Source organism: Canis lupus, chromosome 21, assembly GCF_011100685.1.
Source record: "Canis lupus familiaris isolate Mischka breed German Shepherd chromosome 21, alternate assembly UU_Cfam_GSD_1.0, whole genome shotgun sequence".
Taxonomy (NCBI): Eukaryota; Metazoa; Chordata; class Mammalia; order Carnivora; family Canidae; genus Canis; species Canis lupus.
This window is the reverse complement of record NC_049242.1, coordinates 43,395,554-43,422,267: the sequence shown is the minus strand read 5'-3', so window position 1 is coordinate 43,422,267 and position 26,714 is coordinate 43,395,554. Positions and strand designations below refer to the sequence as shown.

Here is a 26,714-nt window from a genome sequence, read left to right as displayed (position 1 = left end):
AGGGCTCAATATCATGATCCTGAAGTCACGACCTGAGCTGAAACCAAGAGTCGGACACTTAACTGACTGAGCCACCCAGGTTCCCGGGAAAATGTCCTTTTAATTGCCCCAGGAGCAGATTCTCTTGGGCTGGCTTCACCAAACCATGTAATACATGTTTAGAATTTCCTCCCCACACCTCCTACCTTCCATTCTGCTATTCAATTACCTGAAAGCATAAAATACTGGTAAAATAAGTCCTTCATAAGAAGGTAAACCCACTTAGAAATTACAGAATGCATTCTGCTAGGACAACCCATTATTTTAGATTATAACAATCTCTTGATGTGAAAACCTAATCACTATCTCAAACAGCGAGAAGGTCTCCCAGTACCTACACCCTTTCCACTCCCGAAGTATCTGAGGAAAAACTAGTAAATATGAAAAGTAGCCATGAAGAGAGAGGAAAGGAAATGACATTTGTTGAGGGCCCTGATAGGAGATGTAGGAGGATTCATTCACCCAAGTGTTCCTGTTGGTCCTCTCAAGGATTCCAGGACACGGTAACACATACCTTCACTTTACATGAAAGGACACGGAGGCAAATTAAATTCCCAAAGCTCACACATCTGGTAATTAATAGTCCTGCATTGACTTCCTGGCTGTATCTGGCACTGAAGTGGAAAGTTGTTTCTACCACAAGAACTCTGGAAAATAAAGAAACTTTGTATTTCCAAAGATACCATTTTATAAGGAGGAGAGGGCTTCTTGGGAAACCAGAAGTGTCCCCTTAAATCTCCTGTAACCGTTCCACAAGAAGTTTTCTCAGATTCCTTGCTTCAGCTTCCTAATTATGTTTAGATTTAATTTCATCTGTAATTTAGGAATAAAATTGAAAAACAGAAGACTTACCACTATATCTTAAAGATTTGCATACACTGGCAGGACAGACGTTCAATTAGATTTCATCTATGTTAATTAAGCTTTCCATTTTAGCAAAGCTCTGGTATTAACACACATGAATCAGGAAAAATAAACACTAAATCTGCAATGATAAAAATCTATATCTGCAATGATACTAAGAGTTCAGTAATACAGATTCTTCTTTGTTGCCCTTCCAAAGTGCTCTATTGGTACCACCCACAAAACAAGCCCCAAATTACAAACCTAGAACAACAGAGTGCCCATTACATAAGAGTATATACTTCAATTGCTACCTGCAGGTACACTTTTCAATCGCCCTTAAGTTTTCCATTTCTTTTCATCTACTCACTCAAGATCTTCATATGGGAACTCAACGGACTCCATTACCTGGAGAGTTTCCACATATTGCTGGGCCAAGAAGTTCACTCCTGGTTTAAGGCATCACAACCTCCCAAATGATCCACTTCTGCCTGCTGGATTCCCACCAAGTGAGAGGGATGCCTGCCTTTGGCTAGAAAAGAATTCAGCTACTGTAAGAATGCTCTTTTGCCATTAATTCAATAATGGCTTTGCCTTAAAGTAGCCAGAAGCCTAGTTGAAATTGGATTCTCATTCCCAGAACAGTAAAGGCAGTTTTCCGGCCCACAGCTTTGGAAAAGGCAGTTAGAGGCTTCCTTCCCATGGAGCACCTGACGGCTGGGGAGTGTGTTCAGATCTCATCTGCTGCTCCCCCATTATGCTTCAGCAGCAAAGGGGACTTTTGACTAGAAACTGAACTCTACCAGAAAGCTTGCATGATAGACATACGTTTTCCTTTAACCACTGAAAAGTAACTTTATTGCTTATCTGTCCTCTCCTCAGCATCCTGTTTTCCCCTTAGGACCAAAATTCCACTTGAACACCACAATCATCATAGGTTGGGTTTTTTTTGGGGGGGGCGGGGGGGTGGAGGGAGGATATTCTATTAGGTATAAGAACTAGGCTAGGTGTTTTACAAATACCACTAATCCTCACAGAAATCCCAAGGTATTATTCATTTCAGTCTCCAGATACCAACACCTTCACCTTTTTTCATGATCTTGTACGATATGTAGTACATCTGAGGCAGTACCTGTGCCTGGGACAATATGTTTCATGTGAACCTTTGAAACTGGCCATGGGGATCCCTGGGTGGCGCAGCGGTTTGGCGCCTGCCTTTGGCCCAGGGCGCGATCCTGGAGACCCAGGATCGAATCCCACATCAGGCTCCCGGTGCATGGAGCCTGCTTCTCCCTCTGCCTATGTCTCTGCCTCTCTCTCTCTCTCTCTCTCTGTGACTATCATAAATAAATAAAAATTAAAAAAAAAAGAAACTGGCCATGAAATTTCTTACTACCCTGAACCAGGGATGGAGAAAATGAATCTTTGATACACTCCATTTTTATTAAGTGCATACTATGTACCATAAGTGCACTACACGTTAAAGAAAAAAAAAAATATATCCCTGTGACGCAGTCTCTCACCTAGGCTACTTTCCTAATTGGGGCACACACTACACTGGAAACATCCCAAAGAGCCAAAACCAAGGCTGCCTAGTGATTCCAATGCCCGTGTTCTCTCATCTTGGCACAATGCTAGACCAAATTCCCTCGTACTGGCCAATGAAATGTGGTATGGATCAGGCAGGACTTTTCCAGACCTGATCCTTCAATCTACCCTAGGAGAATAGGACAAGATTCTAATCATAGAAACTGAGTCTATCTCCCAGGTCATAGTTCAAGTAGAAAATGAGTACACATAGGAATTGAGTAACATGCCTGGAAACTGTTACATATGAAGCTGTATCTGTACGTATCTACATACACACCCGAGCTACCCATCCATTTATATGTGCCTCCACTATTTAACATGTACAAGGTCACCAGAAAAAAATTCAGCCATCTCAAATCTATAAGCCTCACAACACATTTTTTTTTCTTCAATAAAAGCCGAAGTCACATATTATAAAATTCTCAGTGACTATACACTTAAACATTCCAACTTGGATCGAAGAGGAAGTCAAACTAAATTAAGAACTGCAGTAAAGAAGGATAGCAGTGGCAGTGGGCTGCATTTGAAACAATACTCAAGAAAACATGAAGTCTTCAGTGATTCTGCTATACAAAATACTGAAAATATCCAAGAAGCTACTAAAAATACACAGAGTGATCAAAAAGGAGGGGAAAAGCAGAAATCAATGAATTTAAAATGAAAAACAGACTTGACCAATAAAACTAAGAACAGTTTCATTTAAGAGGCCAATAAATTACACAATCCCACGATAAGCCTGGCCAAGAAGGAAATACATGCATTTCCCATTACAAATTAAAGCTATAACAAAATATAAAAACAAAGAGAATGTGAGTCCAATTATCTGCCCCCAAAAAACAGGGATCAATGAAAGGATTTTAACGTAAATTTGTAAAAGAGCTTAAAATTACCTAGAATACCCTAAGAGATGGAAAATGAACATTTTAGTGGTGAAAGATTTCTCAGCCTCCCCCAAAAGTATTAGCACATACTGTTTTCAGGCAAGTTCTTCTAGAAACATTTATGAGAGAGGTATTACCTCTCTATATTTAAAGCCCAGAGTAACTCGAAAAGCCTTGAATTAGCTCACACAGAAAAACCTCCTCTCTCGCTTGTTAATGAGTTGATGTGTAAGGAGTTTAGTGTCAAGCATTTAGGACAATGCTTTTTATAACTACTTAAGTAATACTAGTTACTACTATTTTAATATTGTTGAAAAAAACCCAAAAAAACACCATCAGTATAAGTATTTAAGGATTTTTCCCAGGAAGAGTTCAACATTACGGACTCCGATGTGATTATGTTCATTGCACGTTGTCCCCCCTTTCATCATATTATCTCAAAAGGTACCCAAGAAGAGGAATAAAATGTAACCACCATTTTTTTTTGTCTTTCAGTGTATCAGAAGTAAAGCTAAACTTCTTCACATGAGGACAACATATATATTTATAAGATGTCTGTTAGTTTTTGATCAACCTATCAAACAGATTTGGGAATACATTAAAGACCAGATTGCAGTCTTCCTGTGTTTGTTTTCTTTGTTGTTGTTGTCTTTTTAAAGATTTTTATTTATTTGTTCGTGAGAGACACAGAGAGAGAGAGGCAGAGACACAGGCAGAGGGAGAAGCAGGCTCTATGCAGGGATCCCCAGGTGGGACTCAATCCCGGGTCTCCAGGATCACACCCCGGACTGCAGGTAACACTAAACTGCTGTGCCACTTGGGCTGCCCATCTTCCTGTCTTTTTAAAGGACCTTTCAAAAGGTTTATTATTCTTCACTATTACAGAGATTCTAGGCAATGGAAGACAAAAACGGAATAGCTGATAAAAATAGGAGAAACATTTTCAAAAATACAAAATTGTATCCTTCAATCAAGGAAGATCACCCAAAAAAAAAGACCAGAACATAAAGCTCAAAGGCCTGGCACATAGTATACAATCAATAAATGTTGGCTTACAAAGAGGGGGGTGGGGGGAAGGCTACTCCACATAGCTTAAAAGGTAGGCAGACATCGGATACCAAAACCAGAAAAAAGCCATCAACAGACCAGTAGCTTTTTTTGAATATGCTGTAGGAGTTCTCAATAAATATAGTATCAAGTCCAGGAAGATATAAAAAGGATTATCTAACATGACTAAGTGGGATTTATCCCAGAAATGCAAGCTTGGTAGAAATTCCAAAATTCAATTAGTATAATACACATCAATAATAGAATAAGAACATGATCCTCTCCACAGATGCAGAAATAGCACTTGAGGGGGAAAAAATACCATTTCATGATTTAAAATAATAATACACCACATCCCACCAACTAGGAATAGAAAAGAACTTCAACCCAGTTAAGAGCATCTAATACACAGCTAACAGGATACTCCATGGTGCAAAATGGAGAGTTTTCCTTCTTCAGGTCAGGAACAAGACTAACCCGTTAGTACCATGTCTATTCAACACTGTTCTCCACGTTCTAGCCAAGCCAGTTAGACAAGAAAAAGAGACAACCAGGTAGAGAGTTTTATTTCTTTCTGTCCCATTTGCAAATGACAGATCTTAGATATGTTAAAAGAAATCCACTAAAACAACGAATCAAACTAATGAAGTCATCAAGTCTGCAGGAGAGGAGGTTCAACATAGAAACCTCAAGTGAATTTCTATAAAGTAGCAATGAGCGAACACAGTGAGATTATAGATTCCCTTTATCATTTTTGATGCCATTATAATAAAATTAACAGATACCATGCAAAACCTATACTCAAACTAACACTTTAAACTTAAACACAACTTAAAATGGAAAGAAATTCCATGTTGGCATGGAATTTCCAGGATGGCAATACTCCCTAAATAAACCTACAGATTCCACATAATCCCTTTGAAAACCCAGCTAATACCTTGGTAGATGTTAAAAAGCTGGTCCTAAAATTCATGTAGAAATTCAAGAGGACTGGAATATCCAAAACACTCTTGGGGGCGGGGGGGAACTAGAATGCTCTCACTTCGATTTCAAAACTACAAAGCTACAATCATCAAAACAGCACTAGCATAAGGACATAGATCAACAGCATAGAATTCTTCCCATTATAGTCAGTTGATCTTTGACAAGGGAGACAAGATCATTCACAAGGGGTAGATCATCCACATGTGGTGCTTGGCCAACTGGTTCTCCACAAGCAAAAAGATGGATTTGGACCTCTCTACTTCACATCATATAGAAAACATTAAGATCAGAGATTTAAAGAGCTAAACCTATAAAACTTTTTAAGTCAGTCGCAGAAGTCTTAATAGCCTCAGAGTAAACAATTTCTTTTTTTTTTTTTTTTAGAGTAAACAATTTCTTAGAACAAAAGTACAAGCAAGGAAAAAAAAATAGGTGCACTACACATTTAATTTAAAAACTTTGGGCTTTACATGAAGACAAAGTTGGAAAAAATATAAATCCTATCCAATATGGGGCGTGCATATATAAAGAACTATTACAAAATCCTAACAACCCAATTAAGAGATGAACCAATAATCTGAACAGACATTTCTCCAAAAATGATGTGTAAGCAGGCCACAAAACATGAAGATACTCAGTATCATTCACCATCGGGAAATGCAACTCAAAACCATAATGAGGCATCACTTCACATCTATCAGAATGGCTGTATCAAAGAGACAGACAGGAACTACTAACAGAGATGCAAAAAAACCTGGACCTGTCACATACTGCTGGTGGAAACGTAAAATGGTCTGGAAAACAGTCTGGCAACTCAACAGTTAAACACAGAGCTCCCATTTGATCTAGCCATCCTACCCCCTCGTTACATACCCAAGGGAATACAAATACACGTCCACACAAAAACTTCCACGTGGAATTTCATAGTTGCATTTGTAAAATTCAGAACAGGAAAAAATTCAATATCCAACTGATAAGGTATATCCAAACAATGCAATATTGTGCAATTCAAAAAAAAAAAAAAAAGAACTACTGACACACTATCAAAATCAAAGAACCCTGGAAACATTCTAAATGAAAGCTAGTCACAAACACCACATATTGTAGGATTCCATTTATATGGAATGTCTGAAATAGGCAAATCTACAGCCAGAAAATACACAAGTGGTTGCCTAAGGCTAGAGTGCTATGGGGAGATGGTTGAGGGACACCCTAAGGGTATGGGATTTCTCTTGGAGGTAATGGAAATTTGTGAAGGGTGGTGTTGCATACACAATCTGAATATACTAACAAATAGTGAAATGCAAAAATTTTTTAAAATTATCTAGAAACCACTGAGCCCATCATACCTCAATTGTGGCAAATACATATTTAATTCATCTGGATCTGAATCCTACAAGGAGGGAGGATCACATAAGAAAGAAGCATGAAGCGAACCAAGGAGTCTTACCCCCCCAAGTCAGATTGTCAGATCCCAGACAGATTCCAATTTCTCTATCTAACCTATAAGGCCCCTCCAACCTTGGCTACTGAATCAAGAGCCTCAAATTCTTGACCATCTTCTACACCTGGTCAGATTTCCATGACCAAAGTCTCTAAGACTATTTGCTCCTCTAGGTACTATTGCTCTGTTAATTAAGAAATCTGAAAAGTGATTGAGGATTCTCTCCTATTACAGATGGGAACACTGCCAGCTTACAGTAGCCAAATTCCAAATATATACGATCATATATTCCTTTTACATTCCAGGCCTCCATTACTCGGTAAACATCTGCCTAAGTGTGTTTCTTTATTACCCATAGCCAATGCATTACCGATTCAGTCATTTTTTTTTAAATCTAGCCTTGATTAGACCAGAGAAAGCTACCACAGAACTTCAAGGGGGAGGGGAATTTTCCATTTCCTTATGTTTATTATTGAATCAAGACCTGAGGTTTTGGGGATCCCTGGGTGGCTCAGTGGTTTAGTGCCTGCCTTTGGCCCAGGGCGCGATCCTGGAGTCCCGGGATCGGGTCCCACGTCAGGCTCCCGTGATAGAGCCTGCTTCTCCCTCTGCCTGTCTCTGCCTCTCTCTCTGTCTATCATGAATAAATAAATAAATCTTTAAAAAAAAAAAAAGACCTGAGGTTTTGTATTACAATGAAAAATGATCAGATAATTCACTATCCAATGATCCTCAGGTTCTATTAGAAACCTGTGAGGGAAAAGAAGGTGGCATCAGATGACCATGTGGCAACACAACTTTTATTCTTAAATTAAAAAAAAAATGTATTTATGTATTCATGAGAAACACAGAGAGAGAGGCAGAGACACAGGCAGAGGGAGAAGCAGGCTTCATGCAGGGAGCTTGATGAGGACTTGATCCCAGGACCCCGGGGTCACAACCCGAGCCAAAGGCAGACACTCAACCAGGTGCCCCTATTCTTAAACAGAGTTTAAAAAAAATTCGAGAAGAGATACCCAGAAGGAGCTTTAAGATTTATGCTTAGTCGAAAAGAAATAATGTGTACTTAGGGGCCGTCCACTTCCCATGCCCCGTCCTCCTGCACCCCCACAACAACCCTGCAGGGTAGACCACCACCTCCCTTAGTTCAGGGACATTAACCAGTGTTTCAGAGCTAGAACTAGACCTCCAGCCTCCATCAGGCCAACTCCGCAGTCTGCACTCTTTCTACTACAACCGTTGCCATTCCACTTGCTTCTCACTTGCCTTGGGAAGTTCCCCCTCTGCTTTAATGGAGATTAAAGATCTTCTATGTTCTATTCTGGGACACTTGTATGGCCCTCAGACTGAGGCGGCCCTCACACCCAAGCCCACCGTGTTGCCCCAGTGGGGCAAGCACACGACCCTTCCCTGTCTGTGAAGCCGAGACCAGCCTGACCCTCCACCTTTGAATAATGGTAACTCCTACACCTTCTCCCAGGGTACAGAACACTGGGCCTCTAACCCGCACCTGCTCACCAACACAGCCACCTCGCTCTCTCTGGGCTGACCCAGAAACAGTCAAGTTATTATGTTGAAAACATCCTCCAGAAGGATCAGAGTCCATCACATCCTTTCAAGGTGGAGATCAAACTTAGCCATTGAAAAAAAGAACAGTTGATCCTCACCTCTGCTGAAAAGGTACAGGGAGATCCTCTGCCCCACTCCAGACAAGTTGGTCTATTCTCTGCACCTCTCCACCCCACCCCCTCAAAGTTGCATTTTCCTGCATGGCTCCGACTGCCCACCCTCTTCTTGGTAAGTCCTTCTGCCTCCCTGACCTTCCAGAGCTGCCACTCTATATGATCCTCCTTAACCACTGACCCCATATACCGAGTTGCCTTCATGCAGTTCTGCTCTTAGATAGGTCAACCTAAATAGGTAAAGGAGGGTTTATCTGAATTCAAGTTCCCCCACAGCAGACTCTAACACATGAACCTGAATGCAATGATTTAAGGAAGTGCTCCCAGGAGAGGAGGGGAAGGAAGACGGGAGCAGGACACGGAAGCCTCAGCCTAATCCCAGGGAGCACTGGAGAGTTAATCAAGCCACAGAGCTTCTCTGGCCTTAAAGCCTCCAAGGCAAAGGGAACTAGGCTTCCATACTCCCACAGTCTGTCAATCATTGACTACAGGCTGCCTGAGGGTAAGTGACCCCTCTCGGACACTTCTGTTTTCTGTACAGCAGCTAGAGGCCAACAGGCCGTGCTCTGAGGAAAGATCAGGGTCAGCCTTCGGAAGTAAAGCTCACAGAAGCCAGGCAAAAGGCACACAAAACCTACCAGAGATCAGAGAAGAGGACACCCAGCAGGTCTGCTGCAAGGTCAAGGTAGAGCCAACTTCACAGGGACACAACCAGTGTAGTTGTACAGGGTCCTGCACTCTGAAGGGGCCCACTCTGCTGTCACCATCTTGAAATTCCTGATGATCTTGCCTTTGACTTGGTTTTCTAACTCAAGTCCCATGGGAGAATGGAGCACACACACACACACACACACACACACACACACACACACACACACTGGGAGCTTCTGTTTCTGGGCAGCCCTGCCTCCCTCCTCCTCAGACAGATTCTCCGTCACAGACTTGGCTGCTCCCTGGTGTCCAAGCTCACCTGCGTGCATGGGCTGGAATGTATTGTCGATGGACTAATACACTTAGTATTAAAAATTAAGATCAGAGCACCTGGGTGCCTCAGTGGTTGAGCATATGCCTTTGACTCAGGATGTGACCCCAGGGTCCTGGGATCAAGGCCCACATCAGGCTCCCTGCAGGGAGCCTCCTCCTCCCTCTGCCTATGTCTCCGCCTCTCTCTGTGTCTCTCATGAATAAATAAAATCTTAAAAAATAAAATAAAATCAGCCAAGAGGTTCTGATTCAAGATGGCACTGTTGGAAGATCCTGAATTCAACTCTTCCCACAGACATGCTGAGTCTACAGCTACATATGGAACAATTTCCTCTGGAAAGAAACTAGAGTCCAGCTGACCACAGTAAGCAAACAAGGAAGCAGCATCCACATGGAATCAGGTAAGAGGCTGGGACAGAGCCTCACTATAAAGCCTACCCCCCGGCATGGAGACCCACAATCATGGGGGACCTTCTGGGAGAACTCAGAGCTTCCCCCAAAGGGCTAAGGGTTTGAACTCCACATTGGCCAGCTCAACTTTTAAGACCTGTTCCCATGAGACAAGCACCTAAAACATCCAGGAGCTCCCATGAGCCTCCTAAGGTTGTTATGATCGGAGAAACTGCTCTTGAAGGGCCCCTGCACTCCGACTCACTGGGTCAGGGCCCAGCTCAGTGGCAGCCCACGTGCCGACGTTGAGTGAAAACAGCTCATTTGCTAATGCTAAGCACCGCCCTGAGCAGCAGGCATCTAATTTAACACATGCAGGAGCCTGCAGGAACACCGTCCAGGACGAAGAACCGGGCGGCAGGGGCAGGGGGGTGTAGACATCTTCATGCTGCCCCCTCTGCTATGTTCCAGCCAGCAGCTCACACCTCCCCCTGCCACACTCCTGAGCACCCCCTCGTCCCAGAAGGGAGCTCTTACACTCAGCTGGCATCCCAGTTCTTATAGCTGCTGCTCTAGAGACCAGGGAGGGGGCAGTTGTTGCATTCTAGGGGTCCCATGGGACTGTAACAATGGGGGCAGGGTCTCGGCAGACACCCCCCCACCCCAGGGCACTGCCCAGACAGCAGACTGAAATATACTGCCAAGTGTTTTAGTAAAATAGGCCTATTTGTTGGTCCAGGTGCTTTGGCCTGGGGGGCAGGCTTCTGGACTGGCCCACTTTAGAGATCTACAGACGACGCTCTCAGAGTGGAGGCTGGTGGACAGTCTTAGCCTCTTCCTGGCTGCAACTCCCCATTCTCTTTGAGGAAGCCTTAGATGATTATTCTATTTGGGAGTTTAAAGTAATGCTCTTTCCTCAGACTTAAAATCCTTATATGGCTCCCCATTAGCTTTCAGCATGGCTTCAAAGCTTCGACATGATCTAGCTTCTACCCACCTCTACAGCACCACTCCTCCCTGCCCACCCTGAACTCCTCGGCTCCCTCTCCCGACACAACGTGCCAACCACTGACCCCACATTTTCCTTCCCAAAATCATATTCCAATTTCTAGAATGCCATTCTTCCCACCCCTTACTCTTCTTTCAGTCCATCCAACTTCTTTCAGTGGTTCCCTTTATAGAACCACAATCCTTTCTGAAGCCTGCCTTAGCTTACCACAATCCTCCAGAATGGACCATTCCCTTTATTCCTTAAACACACATTTCTACCATTCCATCTAGAATACTTCATGAAACGTGTCCATCTTCCCCACCAGTTTAGGAGCTCCTTAGACCAGAAATTTTGTATTCCTCACCTTAGTATTCCCAGTATCCAGCACTGTCCCTGCATAGAACACACACATAGTAAATGTTTCCTGAAGAGTGTTCATTGTAACTTGCTTGATAACCTCAAGACAGTAGGACAGAGGATATGGGTTCACAGGAACCAAGTCGACCAGAAGACACAAGATAGGCAAGACAGACTCAGGAGTGGTCCCTGGAGAGTCAACAAGGAAGCCACTTTGCCCAAAGTAAGTTCTTAATGCAAAGAAAATTCATCCACGTGTTCCAACAGCAACAAGGCCTCCGCTAGCTGCACGCGCTCTTGGGGATACAACCTCTCAATTCCAAGCCATTGTGGAGCCCATTCATTCTAAGCACACGTTCAAAAGTACAACTTACCTGTGCTCCAGCTCTCGAATGGAGAGTATCACTCCTGAAGTCGATGGCTTTTGCTGTACCGTGGCCAAAAAGGTGAAGTCACTCTTATTCCGGAACAGTTGGATTAATTTCTCACTCACATGAGGGGCTGCATGGATCTCTCTTGCTGTATCTGGGAATCAAGAAGGAAACAGAAGAGGATAAAGAACAAGGAGGAGGAGGAAGAAGAGGAGAAACAGATACAGAAGGAGAAAAGGAGAAAAAGATGTCCAGAGGAACAAGGTTGCAGTTTTCATCCCCCGCCCCCAACTTGCCAATATATTTTGTTTTCAGGCATCGCCCACCACTGCACACAGCAGCATTTATTCGATGCAAAACTCAGGAATGCCGCCTGTCACTGTACCCACTTGTCACTTTGACAAGTTCACAAACGGCCAGCCAGTGATTTTTCTGACAAATTTTGATGGGACACTGAGCAATGTGGCCTGCTACAAACAGATTAAGTTGCTGTAAAAAAAGGTGAGAGACAATCAGATGAATGGATCCTGAATTCAAAGAATCGTATGTTTAGCAGGACCCAATGCCACTCAGCAGGCTTCTGTTTCACTTTCCCCCCCACAGACTCCGTTTCTTTCTTCTCTCCACAATGCCTGGAGGGGAAGTCTGTCCTCGCTTGGTACCCAGCAGAGATTTACCCATGTTCGTAACACCTGACAACTCCACTTCTACTTAAATACAAGGCAGGTGCGTGAGCCATAAGGGTGCCTGGAATTTCTCTATCAACATGGAGTGGGTCACTCTGCTCGTGTAATATTAAAGTGGAGGCCAACTCAGCAGGCCTATGAGGCCCACAAGTCCAGCTAATCCTGCTCCTTGTTCTCCAAATTCCACATAATGAGACGTTCATCATTTCATACTCAGACCCTCCCCCCTGACTCCCCAACTGTGATATACTAAGGGTTCTCATTATTTTACACCTTCCTTCCTCAAATCAAAAACTGGCCACCACGAGAGCGGAATTAAAGAAAATTATTCAGAGGATGACTAACGAATTCCAAAGGTGTGTTTGGTTCCTCCGCTCATGCACCGACCTTACTGTCTATAGAACTACTTGGTTATTTCTCCAGGAGTCTGAAAAACAAAGATGTTCAAAAGCTGTGTGACTCAAGGGACATCGCAGACTACATGGATCTTGAAGAACCACATCCTAAAGACTGGCTTCTAATGGAGGCATGGAGGGAATCCAATTCCTGACCTTGGGCCTCAGTCTTCTCATCTACAAAATGGTAGGGGGAGGCAGGTAAACTAGGTGACTTCTAAGGGCCTCTCCATCTTTGTATAATTCTAGGAGTTGTTGTTTGAAGTTTGCAGCACAGATAAGAACACCACAATCTTCCAGCTGTAGAGGTCTAGGCTGTGGAAGGCAGGCAGCAAGGCTGCTCCTCTATCTCGGAGGCACCTGACCCATCAGAACATCCTACCAACATAAGACCTACCTAGGACATTTGCCCTTCTACCCAAAGACCTTCGCTACTCTGTTATGTGGCAGGCTTTTAGCTTTTGTCAAGGGTCAAGAGAAAAGAGCCACTTAGGGAATGCTCCTACACCTTCCACCAAATCTCAGCCAAAGACATTCTAGAAGAGTCAAGATCTATTAGATGTATGAAGTAATCGCTCTGTACACTAGAGATCAACAAGTGTTTGTTAACGTTTTTATTACTACTAGGTACAAATCCTAATAAATTCCACCTAGAATCTGGTGCCAGAAAAAAAAAAAAGCAAGCACCCACATTTGGTTCTTGAGATTAACTTTCATGTTTATTTTTTCCCCTTTCTGCTGTTTCCTCCTTTGTCCATCTACTAGGAACTGATTGGCAGCAGTGACCCAGAAAGCTCACCAGAGGACTCTGAAGCTTGAGCCCAACCCAAAGGGGGCAATGATCGATCAACCATGATATCCATAGCTCTTTCCCACAGCAGGCATATAAATGAGGAGCGTCCTCACCTCTCGCTCAGTTCTCTCGGACATCAACCCAATTCCATGGCCGAGGACACTCAAGTGCGTATCTACCACACCAATGTCTCCCTTAAGCAACAGACACATTCAATATCCCTAGTATCTCCACGTGAAGGTCTAATAAGCGCTTCAGATCGTACAGGCCCAGGACAGAGCCCTTGGTATCCTGCCCCATACAACCCTTGATTTTCTCCAGGAGTTTTCAGGCTTAGTAACCGGAACCACCCAGTTCAAGCCAAAAAGACCAGAACTTGTCCTGGAGGCTTATCTTCTACCCTCCAGATCCAATCCAAGAGCGAATCACGAGGACTCCCACATCTAGAGTCTGTCCACTTCCTGCCAACACCACTCAACCTCCTGTCCAAGCTGCCATCACTGCTCCCCGGGGCACCTCCAACAGCCTCCTGACTGGTCTCCCTGCTTCCATATCGTCTTGCCTTTCTCCCTTCTTCAGAGCAACCCAAGAGCTCATTTTAACACCTAAAATCAGCATCCTTCCAGTCTCTTGCTAAAAACCCCTCAGTCGCTTCCCAGCCCTCCCAGGATTAAAAAAAAAAAAAAAAAATCCAGGCTTTTTGGCATGGCCTGCAGGGTCACACACCAACGGACTTGCCGACATCTCCCACCCAATGTCACACCCAAGCCCACTCCTGCCTCAGGGTCATTGTACTACTCTTTGCCCACAGAGCTCTTCCCTGCTCTCCCACTCCTGGCTCCTCCAGCTCTTACTGCAAATGCAGCCTCCTGGTCACTCCCTCCATTAATGCCCACTACACCACTCTGGTTATTTCCACCTACCACTTAATTATTCTAATTGGTTTTTTCCTCATATCACTCATGATCTTGTTTCATGTTTGTTTTTACTAGATTTCCTTTCTTCCCCCTCTAGAGGCTTCCGAAGACAGGGACTTACCTCCTCATTGCTGCCTCCACACAGTTCTCAGTGCCTGGCATAAAACAGGTATCCAATAAAGACTCTCTAAATTTATTTCCCTTTTATTTTTATCATGTATATTGTTATTTCAAGGAACCACAAGTATTTAGTCAGAAAACAATAGGATAGCTTTCAGAAAAGACATGGATACGTGTCAAGTGTCAGTGGTTATAAAACTGAAAGAAAAGCACGTTCAGACCCAATTCGGTCCCTCCGATTTACAGGACATCGCACAGTCTAATCCAATACAACCCCAATGCTACTCACCCAACCCCCCTACAAGACAGATCATTTCCTCTGCCAGCTTCTCATTTCTCTTCGTAAATGATTGGCACGTTGAAATAAAGAGACCCCATTAGCACTCACCAGAGTGAAATGTAAAAAACATCTATTTTCATACATGGAGACTTTATGTGCATTCGCATTTTCAGAAAAGCTCTTTCAAGTAAATGCTGACCATAATTCAGCTGCCAAAAGAAAACCAGAAAGTAATTTCACTTCTTACAACAAAGAGGCAGGGATTTTCAAGAGATTGAAGACTACCAAGTTTTACAGGTAACTAGCTGTGAGCCACACACCCCGTATCTGAAGATGGAGAAGACTGGAGGAGATCATAGGGTTCGAGTTCTTTCCAGGCCTCAACATTTTGTTTCTGTTCATCACCTTACCCTGCCCTATCCCATGGCCACCCAGCCAAGGATGGGACTGAATGTGTTTTCTACATATGAAACACCTTGATTCTACAATTTTTCTCTTCTGATTTTCCAAATCAACGTAAAAGTAAAGTTGTTCAATTACTGGAACCAGTGATAATAGGTCACCTACTTTGCAGTCGCCTGTTTTTTTCTGGAGTTAAATGAGCAACCACTAAAAGCAGATTAATGAGAATCTGTAGTGACCATCCTCCTGCCACATGCAACCATTATGATGTGCTTGCTGGATTGTTAGAGGATGTTCAATTCTTCCAGGGAGAGCAAGAAAAACCTGTGGGATGAATAAAGCTCATAGGAAGTGTTAAATCCAGACATCAAGTTAGAAACCTGTGAAACGTGCTCAATGTAGATCAAATACATGAAACATGAAACCTAAGTGTGTTGAACACAGAAAGGACTGAATAAGTATGTGACCTAGAGACAGACTGGGGTAGGAGAATCGAGTCCTAACATACAAATCATACCACCTTCAAAATGACACCAGGGCCATCCCTAAATCAGATACCTAGCTTTGACACTCACTCCATTCCCATTCCGGCCCCACGTGTACTCTGCTGGAGAAATGCTAATCAAACCCATCACTCACCAGGCTGATTGGTACCTGCAGCTGGGGCCAGGAGTACTTGCCCCTCCAAGAGTGGGAACACCTTGGCATTAAGCACCTCCCACCTGCTGAACCCCACCTCAGTCCACTTAACCACTGCATCAGCAAAGAAACTGATGGAGCCAAGACTGAACACATGAACAAGGCAAGACCCAAGAATCCAGTAGGGTGGCCCGTCCTTCCCCCAGCCCAGACCCTATCCCACTCCATTTCTTTCCCCTCCTTCCTCCTGGATGGTCTGGATTTATTTAACAAGCTGCATGATTCAAGCATCTGAATTTGGTAGGTGAAGCCGTTGTGTGACCTCCGGGAGCATTACTTGGAGGCTACCATTGTATCAAGGTAACTGCCCACATAACCATCACTGACAGTGAACATTTTACATGGAAAAAAAAAAAAGTCACTCCAAACATCCAGAAGTTTTAGGTCATGTAGTTAGGAAGTGCTAAATCAGCAGCAAGAGTTAAGTGCTTTTTCTTTCCTAGGATGAAACTGTCCTAGTCATTTTTTAAAGACCAGAAATGCTAATGTGATGATTAAGCATCAGTTAGAAAAAAAAAAGTCTTGGGTGAAAGGAGGAGACTGAAGGAATTAAATGATGATATTCACACACACTCTTCCCTGCCGGACACAGGAGCAGCTTCACTTCCTTTTGGCCTGATGACAGGGTGAGGATCGGTAAGGATTTTCAGCGTCCAACATACCCGTGTGTCCTCTGTGCCACGCAGTGTGCTTGTTGGGCACCAGGGAAGCTGGGCTGAATACAGTTCCTGCCCTTGAGAACTGTAGCTGCAGAAGCGAGGCTGTTACCTGGGAGGGCAGGTAGAGACGGGCAATGCATGAAGGAAGGAGCGGCCAGGGGAGACTGTGAAGGATGCTGAAGCATGCAGTGCAAGACTGAGCTTTGAGCCAGAGTCAAAAAAAGAAGCCTAAGCATTTATGGGGAGGGGAGGGAGGGGAGATGGGGGGGGCATTCATTGCAAGATTGCGATTGCTGTGTGGACGTGAACACCCAGGTGTTTTCCATGATCTTGGCATTTTCCTTTCTGTGCAGGCATCGCTCTCCCGCCAAGTCCAGCAGGACGGCAGCCACTCAGCCCACTATCACAGGAAACCCTCTACTGGTCGGGATGGGGAGCAAGAGCAGCAGCCAGAAACACGGCAACACACGCACCTGGAGCAGCCCACCTCAGCCCTTGACTGATGGCAAGTGGACGGGACGCCTTAGTCATTCCCACACGTTTCCCCAGAGGGCAGAAACCAATTCAGAATTGAATTGAACAGAATTGAACATCCTCTAATGTTCTGAATTGGCAGGTCGCCAATTCAGAACTGGTGACTGTCCACAGGGCAGTTCCTGCTGGGGGGTTGGGGGGGTGTGCACACGTTCCACCGTTAGGTCCTGAGCCCTTCCTTCAGAAGGCCTGACCTTACTGACCCAAGCAGCTTTCAAAGAAGTAGAAACCACGCGCAGAAAGTAGTGAGGATGCTAGAAGACTCCTAGTGAAGCATGTACAGGATTTCTACCTCCCCTAGCAAATTCACGACAACCCATTAAGCCTCCATTAGCTCCAGAAGCCAGGACCCTAAGTAAACATGTGTGCAGTTTATGGGGACGCCGAGTCGAGGGCTAACTGCTCTGCACACACCACTTACAGGAACCTCGGCAGTAGCCACTGCTAGTTTTCCTCCTTTAGAAGTGAGGAAGCTCAAGCTTACAGAATTTATTTTCTAAAGAGCCACTGGGCTGGGAAGCCATGGGGGAGACTCCAACCTGGCAGGCCGGTTTCTCAAACTACACTCACTCCTCACTCTAGGACCTGCTTCTATTCACCAAAGAGGGGCAGCTCCATGCTTGGTTCATGAGCAAAAGGCACAAAGCATCATCATCTACTCAGTGCCTGACACTCTGTGCAGTCCCTCCGGCCAGATTTAGGGGCAATCTAGTACAATCCCTGAGCTAAATATCAATACCCTCCCCCATTTTGCAAGTGAAGAAACAGAGGCACAGGAGTTTACAGCTTTACACAGCAAGTGAATGGAGGGGGGCGGGGAATGGAGTCTTGCCCCAGCAGAGTCCACCATGATACTCCATGGATGACATCTGCCTGGCACCCTTGCCTACTTTGTCACCCTCCGCTCTTTCCCTGCTCCCACCCTCCTCACTCCTGCATTCTAGCCATGCAAGCCTCCTTTTTCTTCCCAGGGCTGTATTCCTCCACACTTAGCACATCCTCAGGTGTCTTTCTCCTCTCCCCCTCTCTCCAATCATTCTTCTTTGGGTACCAGCTTAATGTTTCTTCAGGCTAGCTTGCTCTGACCACCCCAAGTCAGCTCAGAGTCCGTAGATTACATGTTCTTTGTATCTATCATGATCATCAAGGCTTTATGTGTGTAATCATGTTATTGTGCATAATCATTTCATTTCATTAACAGCCATCGTGCCCACCAGGCTGTAAATCCCACAAGGAGTGGTTTACCTGTAGACACCCCATACTCTGCAGTGCCCGGCTCATGGTAGATCATTAATACAACAAACATTTGAGGCTCTAAAATGTGGAACACAGTGTAATAAAGGTTTCCCAAACACACTCAACTATAACCCCAACATTCTGGGGAAGAGTCCATTAAAATAACAAGTGGCTTAAAGAATAAAGCTAGCTGAGCATCTCTAACTCCTCCATTGGGGGACCCAGCATAAGGAATCCTGTGACACATTTTTCATAATTATGGAATTATGGAATGTGACACATTTTTCATAATTACTTCATATATGGCTCCATTAAAAGATTCTGGTGCCTCCATAATTTTACTTATTGGATAGGCATGGGAGGTAAAGTTCTTCTTATAAATGTTTAAAAACACCACTAAGGACAATCAAGGCACCCATGTGTCACTAAGAAATGAGCATACCAAGATCACTCCTCCTCCGGCAATGCAACCTACCAATAATCAAATCTCCTCCCGGGTCCACATCATTCCACCCCCATTTCAGTTGGGCACCTCAGAATAAAGAAATGTAAAGCGTGAATGCCAGCCTAATCTGGATCATAGGGCAGGAAAACAAAAGACTGATGAAAAGATGTTAATATGATTAAGACTACGTTGTGTAAAGTTCAAACTTCCATTTATCAGATACGGAAGTTGTAGGGATACAGCATGGTAGCGATGCTGCGTTATACATTTGAGAGTGGCTGAGAATACATCTTAAAAGTTGTCATCACAAAAAAAAAAAACTATGGTAATGATTGTTAATTTATTGTCTAATCGTTTTGTTATACGTACATCAAATCATTAGGTTGTACACCTGAAACCAGTAGGTTATCAATTATATCACAAACTAGATGAGAAAGACTGCACTGTATATCAGAAGGTAACAGTAGGGGGGATCCCTGGGTGGCTCGGCAGTTTGGTGCCTGCCTTTGGCCCAGGGCGCGATCCTGGGGGTCCCGGGATCGAGTCCCATGTTGGGCTCCCAGCATGGAGCCTGCTTCTCCTTCCTCCTGTGTCTCTGCCTCTCTCTCTCTCTATGTCTATCATAAATAAGTAAATATTTTTTTAAAAAGGAAGGTAACAGTAGTTAAATCAGACTATATGTATACTCAATGTAAATCGTGGCAAATAAGAGGATCAAAAGTATTAGGACACAGGAAATATCTGGGCAATGATGTCAAAAATGTTCACACAGCATACCAAGTGTGCCTTAAGATTTAGTTTTAGTAACACATGGCGGAGAGGACTGGCCAGTAAGAGGTCGGTAATTGGGAACTAATGTGAAATTTCTTCTTTCCACGTATCTTGACTTTCCAAATTGGAGAATTATTAAAAAAATATTAAGTGTTAGAACTTATTATAGAAACAGAGGAGAAACAGTAAGGGCATGCTAAAGAAAATAAGCACCAATCACCTTGCTTTTAATCGCATAGTTGGGTTTCTTCAATCAGTGAAGACCTCAGACTCTCCCTCCAGCTAACCTTAACCAGGTCGGGCTTCCTATGGAATACACCACCAGTCATCAATAGAGGAGACCTGTCAGCTCCCTGGATAGCCAGCTGGGGCATTGCAGGAGGACCCCTTGCCCACGACAGCTCAAGAAGAGGTACGTTTTGCCAGGAATTAAGAGCACAACTTCATTTTAGTCCACACTATCAAGACTCTGATAAACCCAAAGGTATGCCCACCATACTGTAGGTAGCTGCACGCACAAAAGCGCATCAAATATAAGCAAAAACACCATTCCCAGGATGGGACGCCCTCCAGAGTCTTGTAAAAGACACGAGGGCAGTCCTTGCCCCTTCTCTCTATGGTCTATCCATTCATTCACTCATTCATTTACTCATCCACTGCCTTTAAAACTTTGAGCACTCCTCTGAACACAAAACTGAGACCTCTTCTGGTCACAAGGGGCTAAGAAAGAGTCCAGGACTAAAGACGCAAACATAAATGGAGAATTAGGTTTCGTTCAGAGCCATGAGTGAGCATGCTCAGGAGGCATCATAGGGTTGAGAAGACCTGGAACAGGACCAAAGCTCCTCCTCAGAGACTTGATCTTCCCATCAAGGGGCAGTGTAGAAAACTAAGCACTCAGGCTCTGGAGCCCAACTGTTTGGTTCAGATTCCAGCTTCACCACGTATCAGATAGGACCGTGGACACGTTAACCTCTCTGTGCCTCAGATTCTTCATCTGTAAAATGGGAATAAAACTGTATCTACCCCATAGGGTTAGTATGAAGATTCAATTAATACATATTAAGCTTTTCAAACAGTAGATGCCATATAGGACACACATGACAATTTTTAGTTTATGTGGAACACAACTGAGACTGGCCGTAGGTCCTGGAGGGTTGGAAGACGAAGCTATCCCAACAACCACACCATGAGAGACTTCCTGTTGCAGTCGGTCATGGCTGTGGCCCAGTAGGAAGGCAAAAGGCAGGTGAGCAGGTGTTGCCAGCCATGGTTGGAGGCAGTTAATAGCAAGTGCTCTCTTAGATTAAAAACTGGTCATCACCTATGGCGTTCCCAGCTACTCCCATCTAGGTCCAGCCAGCCAACACTCAGAACACCAGGGTTTTTGCTACGTGCTAGATGTCAAGCTGAATATTTTAACTGCGGCCTCACAGAAGCCTGGTGAGGTCAGTAGTCATGATGCTACCTCCAAATATGAGGTGCAAACAGTTAAGAAGCTTCCTACTAAGTAGCATAGCTACAATTCAAACTCTGGTCTTGGGCCTCAGCCAGTGGACCCCTGTCTCGCCATGCCATCTTCCGGTCTCAGCCCTGCTGGTATTTCAATGCCAGCTCGACCGCATAGTTTCTGGAAGAGCTTGGTTAGCTCCACTTCCTCCTTCATCCTGGAGTTGCCTCGCCTAGGACAGAGTGGGCATACCAACCCCCCTGCATGGTTCAGTGAGAAAGTAATGAGAATATGTGGAACACGCCCAACAGAGAATGTGCTTCCTAAGTACTTCCAGGCCAATGCTCTGTCTAGGACCTTCCCGAGAAGATTCGCGAAGGCGCCCTAGAGAGCTACACGCTGAAGTCAGAGCTTTAACATGTGCCAATGTGTTCACACACATGATCACAGCCCGCAGTCCTAATAACCCACTGAGCGGGCTCAGCCTCATTTTGAAGAGGTAGCCTTGGACTCCTAGGAAAGGGACCTTTCCAAGACCTCATCTTCAGCAAGAGGCAGAGATGTGCTGAGTCCATTTGTGCAGCTAGTTTTTTTGCACGGCTTCCCTAATCCCAACAGAGAATCAAGACAAGAGAATTCTTCCTCCAAGACCCTAAACCCCCACGGAGTGCCATCCCTAGCCTGCTTACAAAGTTTGGAACAGTAAGCTGACCCAGTTAGAGTTCGTTCCCTTTTGTGCAGCGTCTTAATTTTCGGGCATAAAAGACTTTTTAAATGCTACACTGGCCTTGACCTTTCCGTATCTTCTCACATTCAACAGTAAACAGTAGGGCATCATGTTTAACCGCCAAGCTCTAATTTATGATTATTCATTATAAATCATTTTTACGTGTTGCCTCAAATGCGGTTTTTTCCGAGAATAAAAATCTGCCTGCACTGAAATGCACAGTGATTTTAATATGCAAACCTCCTACAGAGATGATGTCTCATTTTAATTATTGTTTCGGTTTAATGGGTTTTCATTAAATTAGAAGATGGAGCAATTACTAGGGTGAACAGCTAATGTTTGAAAGGTAAGTTCCCGTGGCTCTGGGGGCAAAAAAGACAGTTGTGGCACAGAGGAGCAAAAAGCAACACGCCTCTGGAGGAGCTTGTGTGCAGCCTGAGAGAAAACAGCCCTGGCTACCTCTTTGCCCAGCCGCAAAATAGAGTTGGCTTCCCCTCGTGGGGATCCACAAACTCTAAGTGTGTACCCACCTCAGGGGAACTTCATGCAACTTTCAGATCAGGAATCTGGGCTCCCCGTCATCAGACTAGAAAGAGCTCCAGAAGTACACGGCCTGCAAAGCTAGACGCAAACCACAGGAAAATACTCCTGATGAAATGTTCCCCTCGCACATGTAACGTTGTCGGTTTAGTGGATTAATGTCCAACTTCCCATCCCCCAGAAAGCTGGTCCAGCTTCACCACAGGCTGTAAGGACTAAAATCCTGTTCACTAGCAAATGCTCAGAGGCCCAAAGGGATAGGACTTTGTCGACCTGGGCACTAGCTCATCCCAGAAACTGCACAGATTTGGCACTTGGGGACCAACAGGGCAGCATTACTCCCGACAGAGGGAGGGAAAGAACGAGGAGGAGAGCATGAGGGCAGGCAAAGGGGTAACAATCTCCTTTATTGGGGTCCCAGTGGTCAGAGGCGAAGGGTGTGGCTTCACACTAGAGAAGGACCAGGGCTCGGCCTTGCACAAGTCGGCACCCGAGAGGGCGAGGGGGCTTGGCAAGCTCCAAACACGCAGGTGGGTGTTCTCCAAGTGAGCTGAAGGAGAAAGAGGGCAGCTACAGGGGGTCCTAGAAATAATCGGCCTGTTAGGTTGGGGCAGGCCTGGTCACCACGGATGCCAACAAAGTAACATGGGAGCATCTCAATAGACTCTTCCACAACATTCTCAAACAGGGAGAAATCATAAAGTAGCTCTAGTCCCAGGTAAATCCGCAGGAACTAAGTGATGAAGGAGGTACCCCCACCTGCTCAGCAACACCCCCCACAGCTTGAAACAGGCCACCTGTCAGGGCCCGTTTTGGCTAGCCAGGGCTGCTGGAGGAGGGATTTTGCTCCATTACTGCAAGTGCCCTGAAGACTTCTGACAGGGGTAAGAATTTCGAACTCAATATAATGCTTCCTCTCCCCTCCTCAGCTCCTTTATTTCCACCATCCTAAAAAGCACACCATCAGCTCCCGGATCACGTGCATTAATCTAATTACATGCCTAGTTAACTAATTAGTTCCAGAGTCACTGCTGAGGAGGCCTCCCTTGGTATTATTTTTCTATCCACATTGGCCACAGGGTGCCTGTCTGTGCTTTTGGATTCCTGGGGGAAACCAAGGAATTATTGGCCTTTCAACCCTGTGCTGAGCAGGGACAGGAAAGCGTCACGGACACCTCGAACGGCAGGCTTTGCACAGAAGCTCCAAGAAATAGGTACCTCTGTCCACAAAGGGGGCTCTGGGTGCGGGGTCTTGCTGGGCTTCTTTGAAAACGGACCTCCTCTTTAGAGACGTTATTCCAATCATATTAGACGTTAATATTTGAAGCGAATCCCTGGAAACCCTGCTCTTCCAGAACTGGAATTACTCTCTGTCCCACAGATGCTTCACCACTAACTTGCCACTACCACCTTCCCAAACAAGATCTACAACCAACTAGGGGCTAAAATTACAATCTTCACTTACTAAAGCTTTTCTGAAGAAATATAAAGGTCAATTTGGGGAGGGGGGGGGATCGGTCTTTTATCATTGTTGCAAATAATTTGGCTCCAGCATGTCCTAGGGTAACAAACCCAAGCAGCCAGTTTTCAGTAACTGGCTCCTTCACGGTCCTAAGTGGGGTCTTCGTGATCATTTGAATTATCATCTCAAAGCGGACCTCAGCAGGTCCCGAGGAGACTTCTATCCATGGTCTGACTTGCCCAGCAAATATTCCTTTTGGCTCCCTGGACATCTACCCCTGCCCAGAACAGTGGTGAGCTCCTCTCCATGCAAGCCCTTGTGGGCCACAGGTGAGCCCTGGGAGTGCAGGGCACAGGAGGGGCTCTTCACCCCAACTTCTCCCGCCTGGAGCTCCAGCGCCTCCCCCGTGCCCACCCAAGCCCTGCTCCCCACTCTGGGCCCAACCCCAATTCCTGCAGCACCTGAGGCTCTGGAGCCCCAGCTGAGGGGGATCTTCCCTTTCCAGTCCAAGATTCAAACACATGCTGCGGAGCGTGTGCCCTGTGCCTGCGGCAGGCTCTGCACCGCGGGGAATAGGACACACACGGTTTGCAGGGAGACGTCCAGTCAGGCTTGTTAGCTGTATGAACGAGAACCCTTCATTCAGTCACGTCTTACCAAATCCAACAGCCAGTTCTCAACCCTCAGCCCAACTGACCTCTCCGCAACCTAAAGGTTGCCCCTCCCTCCTCTTTGAGGCATTCTGGGTTTCCTACAACGGCTGGGGCCACCTTGAGGCTTCTTCATGCCCTCTGCTGCTTCCTCTCTGGTTAGTTGTCAGGGTGTCCCCCCAGAGCCCCCCTTCCACTCCTCTTCCTCCGCGGGAAGACCCTCCTGACCCCTATTCTCCTCCTAAATCTCTTCTGTATCAGAGAATCACAGAGACCTTTCTCAAACTTAAATCACCATCAGTCACCTCAACCCTCAAATAGCTGGTCACACTAGTCTCCTATCACCACGAAAGCAAGTTACCACAATCTCAGCATAAACCAACACAAGTTTACCATCTTACAGTTGTGGAAACGAGAAGCCTGAAATGGGTTTCACTGAACCAAAATCAAGGTGTGGACAGGGCCGAGCTCCCTCCAGAAGCTCTAGGAGGTGAGCCCATCTCCCTTGACTTTTCCAGGCTTCCTGGGTTCACGCCCCCTTACCTACATCTACCCAGGCCAGCAGCACAGCACCTGCCCGCTGCCATGTTCACCTGCGTGTGCGTCCCTCTCTGGCTTTCCTCTTTCATCTTATAAGGACGCCTGTGATGATATCGGGCCCACCTGGGGAATCAAGTCCCAACATAAAGATCCTTAACTTAAAATAAATAAATAAATAAATAAATAAAAAATAATAATAAAAATTAAAAATTAAAAACAAAAAAAGATCCTTAACTTGGGGACACCTGGGTGGCTTGAAGTTGAGTGTCTGCCTTTGGCTCAGGTCGTCATCCCGGGATCCTAGGATTGAGTCCCACATCAGGCTCCCTGCTTGGAGCCTGCTTCTCCCTCTGCCTATGTCTTTGCCTCTCTGTGTGTGTCTCTCATGAATAAATAAATAAGACCTTTTAAAAAAAAATCCTTAACTTAGTTGTTTTTATGATATAAAGCAACCTATTCACAGGTTCAGGGGATTAGGACAGAGATTTCACTGGGTGGGCCGTTATTCAAACCACCACTCTGCACAACGCACTGTGATCAAGACCCTAAGGCCTCACCACTGGCCTGCAAGACCCCACGTGACTTGGTGTTACAACTGAAGCTGAAATGAAGATGCAGCTTTTGCAAAAAAAAAAAAAAAAAAGAAAGAAAGAAAAAAAGAAAAAAAAAGATGCAGTTTTTGCTTTGGCTCTCGAAGTGCTCCCTGGCCTCCTCTGATACCTCCACCCACACTGGCCATCCTTGAGCCCCTTAAACTTGTTCAAACCCTTTGTAACCGTTGTTCTAAGAATGTGGGCCCTGGAGCAGAACAGCTTGGATTCAACTCTCAGCTTTGCCACTTGCTGGACCTATGATCTCGGCCAAGTGGTTTCACCTCCCTGTGCCTCTGTTTTCCTTTCTATAAAATGGGACGCATACCATCCACCTGCCATGTAGGAGTATTATAAGGATTAAAGGAGATCATGAATATAAAGAATTTAGAAGAGTGTCTAGCACATGAAGAGCCTTCATCATTAATAGTGCAAGTGATCATTAGTGATATTATCTCCGCATGGGTAACTCATTTTTCATGCAGGCATCAGCACAAATACCACCTCCGCAGAAAAGCCTTCCCCAATCCTTCCTAAAGTCAGCCTTCTCCTGCTCTTTCTACAAGACTGCTATTTTATTTCCTTCATGGTATATATTACTGTCTAAAGTTGCTAATTTACACTGTGATCACCTTTACTGACCACATGCTTCAGGAAGTCAGAGACTTTGCCTTTTCTCTGCTACATCTCTGACACCCAGAACAGTGCTTGTCACGCGGAGGCACAATAAATATTTGTTGAATGAATGGATGAATATGATATTCTGCAGGCTGTCTCCTCCCTGCACCTAGACCAAGAGCCCACAAGGGCAAGTGTCTGCCAAAGTCCTTTTGTGCAAGGGACCCAGCGCAGCGACTGGCACACAGCAGCACAGCCAACTCTCAGTTAACATTCGCCCGCTGACCAATATGTAAATAAGCTCTAGAGGCACCTTCAAAGCTAAAAGTCTCAAAAAAAGAAATGATTTTTCTCCAGCAGGTTACTCAAAGATTGAGAGGGAAAGGATTCTCAAGTCCCATGCCGAAAACAAAGCAATTCAAAGCAGGAGTCCGGGGATCCCTGGTTGGTGCAGCGATTTGGCGCCTGCCTTTGGCCCAGGGCACGATCCTGGAGACCCGGGATCGAATCCCACGTCGGGCTCCCGGTGCATGGAGCCTGCTTCTCCCTCTGCCTGTGTCTCTGCCTCTCTCTCTCTCTCTGTGTGACTATCATAAA

At 45.1% G+C, this 26,714-nt stretch overlaps 1 protein-coding gene across 2 annotated transcripts in view; it reads right to left on the bottom strand.

Moving 5' to 3' along the window:
* NELL1 (neural EGFL like 1) overlaps positions 1–26,714 on the bottom strand; it is an 822,581-nt gene that overhangs the window by 731,812 nt on the left and 64,055 nt on the right. For both annotated transcript variants that reach the window (XM_038569260.1, XM_038569261.1), the window contains exon 3: positions 11,607–11,757. In XM_038569260.1, coding sequence (XP_038425188.1) covers positions 11,607–11,757 — 151 coding nt within the window. The remainder of the gene's footprint in view (positions 1–11,606; positions 11,758–26,714) is intronic.